Source organism: Ambystoma mexicanum, chromosome 12, assembly GCF_040938575.1.
Source record: "Ambystoma mexicanum isolate Mex_15411 chromosome 12, UKY_AmexF1_1, whole genome shotgun sequence".
In the NCBI taxonomy this organism is placed as follows: Eukaryota; Metazoa; Chordata; class Amphibia; order Caudata; family Ambystomatidae; genus Ambystoma; species Ambystoma mexicanum.
This window is the reverse complement of record NC_090936.1, coordinates 68,378,894-68,391,276: the sequence shown is the minus strand read 5'-3', so window position 1 is coordinate 68,391,276 and position 12,383 is coordinate 68,378,894. Positions and strand designations below refer to the sequence as shown.

The window sequence follows — 12,383 nt, the reverse complement described above, 5'->3', positions numbered from 1 at the left end:
CACTACATATGCAACAGTGGAGTTCTTTATATTTCCAATTACCAAGCTCTCAGCTATGAGCATTTGATTGGCCAATTTTGTGTGTGTAGCTCCCAGCGTAAATATCTCCTGTTCTTCTACATCGCCCATGAGGTTTACCAAAGAATTCAATGGCAAGTGGATGCACATTTCCTTGTATTTTATATTGACAATAGCATCCCCAAAACAATTTAATTTAGGGGTAATGCTGCTATATTTGAGCCATGTTCTGATCGCCCCACAATCCCTCCAACAATGCGGAGTGGTTTCAGGGAACATATTATGAAGTCTACCTTTAACCTTCGCTTTTATCGTGAACGTGATTGATTTGCTCTAAACATTTACACTTTCCTTGTGGCATATTATGTACATTCTATAAAGTGAAAAAATAAGTTACAAAGCAAAACAATAAAACCGGGCAACCAAAACAGTTACTGAAACAGAGATAGATAGATACATTCTTTATTTCGGGAGCGTAATATTCCCAAGAAAGATAACAATACAAGATTATATCAAATCCATTATACCCAGGTTGATAGCAAGTCCGTAGGTGCCTTAACTAAAATCCAGCATTAAGTCAGACTGATTAAAATATATAGTAAAACGTACAATCATTCCGCGGCAACAAATGTGCTCTTAATGCTGAAGCACGTTTAATATAAATATAAATACACTGCGAAAGATTTCAAGAAACAGAGTTACTAAACTGACATCACTAACAATGTAATGTCTTTATGCAAATACTTATCTCTGCTAAAAAACACTTTTAAAATCGTCCACCTGGGGTCGGTTTGGGGGGAAACCCCAATTTAAAAGTTTAGCCTTAGGTTTAGATGGAGGGAAATATAGGGGAAGTGGAGTTTAAGGGGTGATCTTTTGATAGGATACCCAAACAAATTAAATTAGTGGTAGGAGTAGCAATTTGCAGATGATTTCTGAGCTGCAGTAGGAGTTACTTTTATAAAGGTGGGAACTAATAAAGGTCTCTAGAAGCAAAAATAATGATCACTCCCTCAAGCGTGTTATTTGAAAGTGTGGGGCGACTGATGTAAATCTCCATTAAGGTAAGCAAAATTGCACTTAATTTCGCATGTATGGTCGACAACTGCTAGTTCGCACTCCTTATGCACCACTCTCATCCGTCTATGGACATGGAAGATCGGGACACGCCACTTACATGCAGTTAAATGCATTGACCGACAGTGCCCAGTGGAACATTTTCCCTGGCATCTTAATGTCCTGCACATCCTGCCCTTGCCCCTGCATCAGTAAGAACCACTACATACCGCAGGCAAAGTCATGTCTGACTTTTGCTTTTTTCATTCTGAGCATCTGGAAGATGAAATGCTGAGCACTCTTGTCCTGGTCCATGGAGGTTAAAGAAGCACTTTGGGATCTCTGGTCTCTTCCTCGCAATCGCGAGTCGCGGTTGTCGGGAACTTGTGGAAATCTCCTCATTAAATGCGTGGACAGATTTTCAACAATGACCACCTGCTCCGTCTATTGCCCCTCCCTTGACTGACTGTCAAACAGGAACCCTAGAAGCCTCACCATCATCGCAACAATTCCCAATTCTATTCCAAATAGTTTACTCAGATGACTGTAGTCATCTACATAGACTTGAAAGGCCCAGGTTGCAGTTGTCTGTACTTGTTTGAGTTCAGTATCAGGTTATTGTCCAATTTGGCCTAATGCCATTTGTCTCCCTCTGCAGTAGGTCAAAAAGAATTAGGTCACAAAAATTGGGTCAAATGGGCAGTAGGTCAAGTCTTTTAGGTCAAACAACCCATCTCCAGTATCAGTGCGTGTATATCAGTAGTCTTCTTCACTGCCAAGCTTTTGTAACAGAATTAACACACAACAGGCTAGAGCGTTCACACCCATCAAAACACCTGTTAATAGTATTCTTGTGCCCTATGCCCTATGCCCTGTTGATAGGCACGCTAAGAACCAGAAGAGCAGAGTGGAAGACTAAGGATATGTAGCACAGGGGTACTCAACCTGTCGCCCTTCACAAATTTTGGCCTGCTATTCCCAACAACCCCAGCCAGCATAGTCAGTGGTCATGGATTGTGGGATTTCTCAGGCAAGGTGGCAGGTTGGCTCCCCCTAATTTTACATTACTATATTTTCAAGGTATGGAAAACTGAGGCAATTTTCTAATTAATAATAGGTGTGAAAAAGGTAGGTATTACGGCTGACAATTTGCCCAAAACAGGATATAATTGAACCGGTCTGTCGGTCATGTTCGCGCTATTGAATTTTTGGTGCCTGGCCCTGTCTGACTTATCAAGTAGCGGCTTCCGTCGTTTGTACTGACCTTCGCAGGACTCTCCGCTCGGAGAGAACAAGCCATTGTCATGGTAGCCATCTCTGCACTCACAGTGGTACCAGCCGGGCAGGTTGATGCAGTTAGCGCGACTGTCACACTGAATAAAGCCTTCAGAGCATTCATCAATGTCTGATCAGGCGCCGCATTAAAAGAAAGGAAGAAAGGACAAAGGAAGTTAGTTACACAATGCAATTCCGATGAACCGTCAGCACTTGCATTTTCAGTGGTTTATTCATGGATTTGTCTATCGTGAATAAAGTTTAAATGCATCTATAATTACTTTTTAAGTATGTGGCAATAAGAATTTAGGTTCACAATGAGCAAATGTGACTATTAATGTGCAATACAAAATTAGTGCAGCACCTATATGTTTACTGATTTCAATGCATGTGATATCATCCGTGATGGATCAGTGAGATACTTAGAAATCAAATAAAAAAAATATTCCGCAAAAATTGAAGCACAAAGCATCCATTGTGTGGAACCTTTTATGACCTGCTAATCAGCTGGTCAACTACTGCACGTCCATAAGGTCATGTATAGAAAGCATTTCACTTGCAATTGATCTACACAGTGCAATACATTATGTGTAGTTGAGAGCACCTTGTTACCCCGTAATATACAGTTGTGCAATCACTCATAGTTCCCACAATACTGCACTGAAAGTGCAGTTCTGTTATCCACTAGAGGGTCACTGTAATGTATGCTGTTTCTACTACCTGGCTTGGTATTTTAGTGCCATTATATGTTATGTCATGTGTTGTATCACAAACAAGATTTCGGTCGTATACAATTGTAGCTGCGTAGATATCAACACCAGGGAGGGTTTAAACTGATGTTTTTTCAAGTGACCTCAGAGACAATAAGATCAATGCTTGAGTTGTCTATAATGTCCCTTGAAACACACCCTAAGGTAGCTAGCATCCGCATGTTCATTCATACCCAGCTGCAATTCTTTGCCTTGCATGCCTCTGATCATATAATGAAAATGGATCAAGGAGTCGTCAACAGAAGATACTTAGGGTTACATGAGGCTTTGCTTTGGGATTCGCTACATAATTGGCCGACAAAATAAACTGGAGAAAATTAAAACCAACCTAAAATGGACCTCTTCTGGGGACTGGGCTATGGTACTCAGTCCTTCACCTCTTTCCCTCTGAAGTAGTCGCTGTCTGTTAGGGGTCTCTCGGTCTCCACTCGTACCACCACCACCTGATTTCCACTAATCTCCTTCTGCTGAGGCTTCATTCCCCCTACCCCCTCTTTCTGCATATTCATTTCTTCTTCTCCACCAACCTCATCTCTCTGTCCAACCACCTCCCACTGAAGTTCTTTTCTACCAATCTTCTTTTCCTATCCAACCTCCTTCTTCCTCTTTTCTTCTCCTCCAATCTTCTCTCTCAGTCCAATCTCCCCAGGGGCGTTGCTAGGGGGGGGGCTAAGGGGGCTATAGCCCCTGATCTTTTGGTTGTAGCCCCGGATAGAATCTCAGGAGCTACAGCCAAAAGACTAGCTAGCCCCCAGTCCCAACAGTTCCGACATCAGCGTAGCCCCGGGTCTTTTCCAGACCTAGCAACTCCCCTAAATCTCCCCATCTGATGTTCTCCTCCAATCTCCTCTCTCAGTCCAATCCCCCCATCTGATGTTCTCCTCCAATCTTCTCTCTCAGTCCAATCTCCCCATCTGATGTTCTACTCCAATCTCCTCTCTCAGTCCAATCCCCCCATCTGATGTTCTCCTCCAATCTCCTCTCTCAGTCCAATCCCCCCATCTGATGTTCTCCTCCAATCTCCTCTCTCAGTCCAATCTCCCCATCTGATGTTCTCCTCTAATCTCCTCTCTCAGTATCATGACCTCCACCTGATGTTCTCCTCCAATCTTCTCTCTCAGTCCAATCTCCCCAACTGATGTTCTCCTCCAATCTCCTCTCTCAGTCCAATCTCCCCATCTGATGTTCTTCTCCAATCTCCTCTCTCAGTCCAATCCCCCCATCTGATGTTCTCCTCCAATCTCCTCTCTCAGTCCAATCTCCCCATCTGATGTTCTCCTCCAATCTCCTCTCTCAGTCCCATGTCCTGCATCTGATGTTATTCTATGCTATTATTCTATGCTATTTTCCAACTGTTTCACAACCTCCTTTTTTACCTCTAGTCTCCAACCTTCTTCCTTCAAACTCTAACAACAGCCTGTGAGCATGTGTGCGTGTGTGTGTGTGTGTGTGCATATATATATATATATATATATATATATATGTGTGTGCATATGTATATATTTCAATAATGGTAACCCCCCCAGGAGGTTATCCCCTCCCCCTATTTGGCCTAGACCATAGTAGGTCCCGGGATGGGAATCTGTTCGATGGGTGCATGTGACTGACAGTTTCCATTTCATGTGGGTCAAGGGATGGCAACACAGGGATTCTCCCTATCCCTTCCCTTGCCCATTAATTTCTGTATTTTCTTTTTATTGTGCATGTTGGTCAATAATCATTTTGACTTTTTACACAAACGTACAAAAACATGAGTATTTTGAATCAATAAAAAAACAGTCTACACAAGTAAACTATCTACAATACATACCATAATAAAAACGGATCATGACCCAAACTTACAGAACAGACTCCACATAACCCTTAGCAGTTTTTGAAAGGGAGAAGTTAGAATCTTCCGTCAGCAAAGTAAACTAATTTATATGACCCAATAATTTCAAATATTTTAGTATACTTGATACTTCTGCTGTAAGGAAGGTTTCATGCCCCTGATTGAGCCTCTGCCAGAACATCTTTGAGATCTGGGATCATGGACAAACCTCTGTAACCTTTTGATTCTTATAGGCCAGGTCCCTGTGCATTCTGATAATATATGCATCAGGGTTTGTTTTACCCCTTCTTCACACAGATTGCAAAGATTGGTGGGAGACATTATAGGATCTCTGATATGTTTAATTTCCATGGTTGGTAACAACTTTAACTTAAATCTCAAGAACTCCATTCTCATCCTGGGATCAAGACTTCTTTTCAAATAATTCGGAAGGAAGCCTCTTGGTTTGTCTTGTTCAGACCACGAGGAGGAAAGTTTTAAGTCTCTCATTTCAGAGATTGTTCTCGTCCAGTCCATTCTTTTAACTTGTTCTTTCACTTTCAATGGATTCTGGATTAGCATCTCACCCGTGCTATCCCAGTTATCTAGTATCTTTTGACATTTTTTGATTAAAGTTATTAAAAACACATTATTGTTATTATTGTTCAGTTTTGACTGATTTGCAACCTCTTAATATAGAGATTTTTTTGGAGGGGCCAAAATCAGTCTATACTGAGATAACCATGTCCACTCCATTATTGAGATCAAAGAACCCAAACCCAGTTCAAACCTAACACACGAAATAGGGATATAAGTGGGGAGATGCAGTACCTTCTTCCATATTTTCCCTTCTATTCTCTCCCAATTTGCCTCAAAGGCCTGGCAATTACCTTCTAAGCCATATGTAAGGGAAGGTGTCACCTTTCCCACATAGAACTTGATTAAAGGGAGAAGTGAAAAACGGCAACATTTAATATATAACCTTCTCATTTGGGCATCCAGCTTTCTCAGCTTGATGTCCAAATTCAGCAAAAAGCCATTCTGCGTTGGACACCCGACTAACTGTGCACCCAAATATGTCACCTCTTTCAGCACTGGGATAATCAGATTATTTAGAGTCCACGAATAACCTCTGACCTGTTTCTTTGGATGCCTAAAAATCATAATAGAGGACTTATCCGCATTAATAATCAAATCATTCAGGGAAGCGTATTCAGCGAGGGCATTGCATAGTCGTTGAAGACCAACCTGGGAGTGATCCATTATCACTATATCGTTCGCGTATGCCAGCCAGTTTATATAACCCTTTCCTAACAGGGGAGCTACAAGTCCTTTCCCCAGAAGCCACTCCCTCAAGTCTCCCAAAAATAAAAGAAAAAGAAAAGGGGCCAACAAACAGCCTTGGCGAACACCCCTCTCCGTAGAAATTTGCCTTGACAATTGACCTGAAGTTCGTTATCTGTCAGAGATGAGTCCTGATGTATATGAATGATGATGTTAAGTAAATGATCGGGCAATCCCCATTGCCCATTATCCTGTGGCTTCGGGAGGTTCCCGACCCCTTGAGATATGCCCCAGGAACCCACAGATTTAGGCAGAGGGTAAAGGGGGAAGTCATTGTGAAACCACACATATATGCAAAAATATCCAATCTCCTGCTGCCCGTCACTCCACCCAGTCATTTTCTGGCAAGCACCCTAAAACTCTTAGTCAACTTGACCTCTCTCATGTTGTTCCACCAGAACCCACATATACCAGGCCTTCAAACACCCACCATCCTCATTGAGTTCATTTGCTTGCCCCTCCCAATACACAAAAATACCTCTCCTCCTATCACCTTCACACACCACCTCTCCCCCCCCCCCATCACAGCTGTTATGGGTTTTTAGTCATTGAATCGAAAACGATGCATCAAAATCCCAATGCATCAAAAAAGATGCATTGAAAATAAAAGCATCAATATTTTATATTTTACATTAAAAGTACATATCCATTGAATCTTTTCCATCGAATTGATATGTACTTTTAAATGTAAAAGATAGCATTTTGATCCTTTTATTTCTACATTAAAATGTTACATGGAGCTGTCCAGTGCTTGGGGGGGGGTCCCCAGCTGGCCTCAACCCCCACGCCCACCCCCCTTAAACCTACCCGTAGCCCCAGTCCCAACCCTAACCCCTAACCCAACCCTTACTCTAACACTAGCCCCAACCCTAAACCTAATCTAACCCTTAATCTAACCCTAAATTTAACCGTAGCCCCAACCCCTAGCCCTAATCTAACCCTTAATCTAACCCTACATCTAACCCTAGCCCTGAACCCTAACCCTATCCAATCGAAATGAACCATCGAAAATTATTAAATTAATATGCTTTTCGATGGAAAGGCAATTCAACAAATAATTTCTGATGGTATGGTATTCGATGGTATGGCTTTCGATGGAAATACCAGATACCCTGTTATGTTATGTTATTGTAATTAAAATTATATCATTTTTCATTTATAACATGCTTAATACAAACAAGGGGTTTCTAAGCATAGGATCGGGATTTGAACCTGTGTTGTGCTGCGTTGTCTTGCTTCCAAGACAATTGCATTGACCCTGAGCTATCCTTCCTCCCTTGTACATTTGTATAGCGCCGTATATACTATTGGTATGATCAGTGGGTTGAACGTCCTTGGGGACCATAGTCCAGGTCAGTGGAGAGGGTAGGGTAGCACATAGTGCTTGAGTGCGCTCAGTATGTGTGCAGCCAGTCGATTTGCGTGGTGGTTTTCTGCATTCTAATGTTAGCGCAGTGCAGTGGTTGTGAGAGATTAGTGGAATGTGTGCAGCAAGGTGGTTGGTCTCCGAGTCTGCATTCTGGCGGCAGTGGAGCCTGTGAATGAGATTATGTGTGTAGCTATGCAATTTGTTTCTTGGGGTATAGCTGCGTTCTAAAGACTGTTGAGGTGTTTGTGGGGCAGTGTAGGTATATCTGCAGCTAGGCCAAATGTATCGAGGGGTATAGCTGCATTCTATTGTTTGTTGGTGTAAAGGAGAGAGCCAGCATATTGGTATGAGTGAGTGGCTGTGCTTAATGGTGGGAGATCTCTGTTCCCGGTTACTTTCCATAGCCTGCGGAGCTGACCCTGTCTGTCCTGGTGGTTCGGGTTAATGGGTCTCTGTGAGAGATTCCCTGGCTAGTGCGAAGTATGTTGTGATTATCCGGTTAGAGGGTCCTTTTTTGTGATGCTCAGTTGCAAGTGCCAGAGTGCCCATTTTCCAGGACTCGGTCATTGTTTATGGAGGGTGGATGGGTATTCCTAACATGTTTATGGTTTTGTTGTGGAATTATATCCCAACAATGTTGACCCTTTCGAGAGCTGGAGTGCTAGAGAGCTGACTGGTCAGATGACATAGTGCATGTTCGTAGGAAAAAGGAGTAAGACAATGTTTAGACTCAGTTGTGATGGGGAGCATAGGTGATGTTGGGCTCTGGTTTGTTTCAGGGTATTCGTTTCCAGGTTGGTAGATACATACTGACACCTCCTGTTCTTAGGGCTCGTGTATGTTTGGAAAGTTGACGGTGAGTGGGCCTGGTCAATAGCATACGATTATAGAGTTGTTGTCTCTAGAGTGGAAACGTGGGCAGTTAAGATTGAAGCACAGGGGGGCATGGTCAGCTTGTTGACACAAGGGGGGATGCTAGGTCATTGTAGTCGAGCCGGCAACTACCAGCACATAGCAGACTGATCCCTTGAGCCGGCTTCCGTGACCTGACTATTACTAATTTCTGTGATAATGCCGTTCTGGACATTTTCTGTGACCCAACTTTTCCTACATTTCCATGATATCTGGCCATTGGTGGAGGGTTTAGTGGCCCTAAGCAGTCCCTACATGGTTTAGGGAAAGAGCAAAGTTTTCAACGCTTTATGGAAAGCTACATAGTCTTGCTTCTGTCAAATGTGGGGAGGTAGAGAGTTACACAGTGTTGGCGCAAAGGTTGAGTAGGCAGACCCTCCAATCCTGGCTGAGTTGGAGGGTGAAACCACTAGCAGGAGGGCTGTACTTGTCCTTACGGTGTGCGCTGGGAGGCAAGGCATAATCTGTTCTTGTAGGTATATCGGGACAGCCTTGTGCACTGATCAGTGGGTCATGCATAGGATTTTAAAGGTGGCTCTTTGTTCAATTGGGAGACAGTGAAGGGTGTAGAGAGCAGGTGAGATGTGATCCCTTCATCCTCGTGCAAGAAGGAGTCTGACAGCTGCATTTTGGACTTTTGGGCGTTTGTTAAATTGGTTGTGGTGCCGCTCTCAAACCTTGACTCTAACATTCCCTCTGTCCACATCCCTCTCGATCTCTCCTCTGCCTTCGATACGGTCAACCACACCATCCTGCTCAACCATCTCTGTGATAATCTGGGTATCACTGATCAGGCTCTAGCCTGGCTGACTTCTTTCTTCACTGATCGACCCTCCCAGGACTTGGTCCTTCCTATCATTTGTCTCCCTCTCTACCTGTGGGGTTTCCTATGGGTCAAACCTCTCGTCCTGGCTTTTCAACCAATACTTGGCAACTCTCACCCACTCCATTGCCTTTTTCTGTGCAAATTTCCAGTGCTACGCTGACAACACTCGACTCATTTTCAGGCTGATCTCGGCCACGTCCTCTCCTTTTCTCATTTCAGATTGCCTAACTGCCATTCAAGATTGGTGTACCGCCAACAATCTTTGTCTGAATGCCAGCAAGAGGGAGATCCTCCTCATTGGCACACCTTCAACCACCTTTCCCCTCACTCTCTGGCTGGCCTCCATTGGCCCTCCTCCTACCCCCACCTGTAAGGCTAAGAACCTCAGGGTCATCTTTGACTCCACTCTTTCCCTCTCCGCCCACATCTCTGATGTCTCTAAAAAGTCAAACTTCCTGCTGCACCTCCTCAGAGGTACTCTGCCTTTCCTTTCCTTCCCCCAGAAGCTCACTGTCTCCCAAGCTCTGGTTCTCTCTAGGTTGGACTATTGTAACAGGCTCTTTCTAAATCTGCCTGCTTCTACCCTTCAGCCTCTGCAGCTCATCCAGAACAGGACTGTGAGACTTGTCCTTGGCCTCAAGCCCTGGGATCGTATCTCTCTAGCTCTGAAATCTTTCCATTGGCTCCCGGTGGATGCAAGGATTAAATTCAAAACTCTCTGCGTTGTCCACAAGACTTTCTGGTGCCTTGGTCCAAAATACCTTCAACTATCACTCCGCAAATACCTCCCTTCTCGAGCTCTTCGCTCCTCTACCTCTAACTCCCTCAGGGTCAGTCATTTTTCAAAGAAACAAGCTAGGGGTAGATCTCTGTCTTCAGCTGGGGCCTCCCTCTGGAATAGCCTCCCTGCCACTCTGAAACTTGAGGAGAACCATCTTTGGTTCCAGAAGCACCCCAAGACCTTCCTCCTTGCTTCTGATTTCTTCCCCCCTCTCTCCTGCTGATCTGTTCTCCCTCGGTGCTGTGCACCTGGCCACCCTCTGTCCTCCGGGCCCAGGTACCTGCTCACCCTGCCATCCACCTGCACTGCCTCCTGGCAATCCCTTGCACTGGGGCCTGTATCTGTAACCACACAGCCCCCCCCCATTTTCTTCCTGCACTTATCAGACACACCCTGTCTGCCTTCACTCAGCACTTGCCCTTGCTGCCTGCGTTGTCTTTATTATTTATTTATTTACATGTATCTGTTTTTCTCCTTTTCTCTGCACTTTCCACCCTCCCCCCCTCCTATGCACTTGCACATTCTCATTGTCACTGGGCCTAGTAAGATCGCTGTTTTGTTCTCCCTTGTTCCCCTCCCTTGCTTGGTCGCCCTCTGAAACACTTGTGTACGAGCACGATATAAATAAAATATCAATATCAATACCCAAGTAGAGGGAGTTCGCATAGTCCAGTCTGTACATGACAATTGACATAATTGCAGCCAGTCTGCTGGGGTAGGTGAGGTAAGAGAAAATGGGTATCAGAAGCCTGAGGAGCTAGTGACAGGATTTTGAAACATTATTGATCTGGTGGGACAGGGTTAGGCCAAAGTCCAATATGCAGCCAAGGTTTTTGACTGAGGTCGACGTGGTGGAGGAATGCGGAGCTGGTGAAAGGAGCATGCTTTAAAGCAGCCCAGTTGAAAAGGCAGTGATGCAGATGTGCCCAGTGCTGGCCCCTCGGTCCTTGGGTGCAGTGCCATGCTTGCAAAATGAATATTCAGTGCTGTGATGTTGAAGCATTCAATATTCATTTCACACATCTCTGCTTGCTTTTTAGCAGGCTATGTATTTCTTGCTGGGAAAGCTAGTCTAGTCTCAGCAAGGAAAGAAAAGCATTGAGAAAATGAGCTGCAGATATTCAGTGCCCCTCATCGAGATGCGACCATCCAAATGCGGAGAATGGAACTATCAGAAAAGAAAGCAGCAGCTCTTACATTTATGAATCATAATCTTGTATTCTGGTGTTGCTTAACAAATGCAAAGAAACCTTTGTTAATGCTAACAGAACACAGTGACATTTTAACTGTCGAGTTTATTCTTTGCATAATGCCAATACTTAAACAATCAGGAGCTACTTTTTTTTAACAAAAGAAAACAGCACCACAGAAAGACAAAATAAAAGAGATTAATAAAGCCACTTAGTGACTGTGTTGCAAGTAATATGTAGTCGATCATCTGGTGACAAAGGGCACCTTGTGTCTCGGTCGAGATAAAAAATGACGATGACAAGTAATGTAGCTGAATTAATAAATCAAATTCATCCTCAGCACTTGGCACATTAAGATGTTTACAGCTACAACTTTAAAAACTGCCTTCTCCACGACCTTTTACTTTTTTCTGAACCCTCACCTGTCCAAATCAGGGATATGAAGATTCCTTTGCTGGATTTACCATGGTGGGAGAATTCATCTAATTTTTACCATCGCATTTTGCCGTAAATGTATGTGGGCGGAGGGCTAGGGTAATAATAAAGGTAGCGGGGACTTGAGGGGGAGGTCTGCGGAGGGCCTCCCCCACATACATTTGTGTCAAAATGTCAGATAAAAATAATAATTTGAAATAATTCTCCCAGAATGAAGATTTTTCAGTGAAATCACATAGAACCTTCAAATCAAGCTGTTTGCAATGGCTGCCCCAAGTCAACCATCAAGAAATAAATAGTGACTATCTGCTAAATCTTTTGTATTAAATTGTTGAAAATAACAAAAAGATTATATTGAAACAGTAGAACAAATAGTAGGCTTGTGTGAGACAGGCATGGTATCAAGAGAGACACAGACTCAAGTGCCCCAGTTTCAAAAACTTTATTTACTATAATGCTGAGGTTGGTCTAATACCTAACTGGCGCTAACTCTAAAGGGATGGTTCCCTCAACAGATGCTTTCAAGGGCCCTCGATGTTTGAAAGTCCAAAACCTGTAGGGTCTGGGCTGTCCGTCTCTGGTTGCACACGGATCTCC

The 12,383-nt window shown here is 43.7% G+C and overlaps 1 protein-coding gene across 4 annotated transcripts in view; it reads right to left on the bottom strand.

The window, feature by feature from the left end:
• Positions 1–12,383, bottom strand: part of NELL2 (neural EGFL like 2) — an 871,367-nt gene that overhangs the window by 91,315 nt on the left and 767,669 nt on the right. For 2 of the 4 annotated variants that reach the window (XM_069628008.1, XM_069628009.1), the window contains one exon: positions 2,339–2,479. The exons of the other annotated variants lie outside the window; for them this stretch is intronic. In XM_069628008.1, the coding sequence (XP_069484109.1) occupies positions 2,339–2,479 (141 nt within the window). The remainder of the gene's footprint in view (positions 1–2,338; positions 2,480–12,383) is intronic. 4 annotated transcript variants of the gene reach the window in all.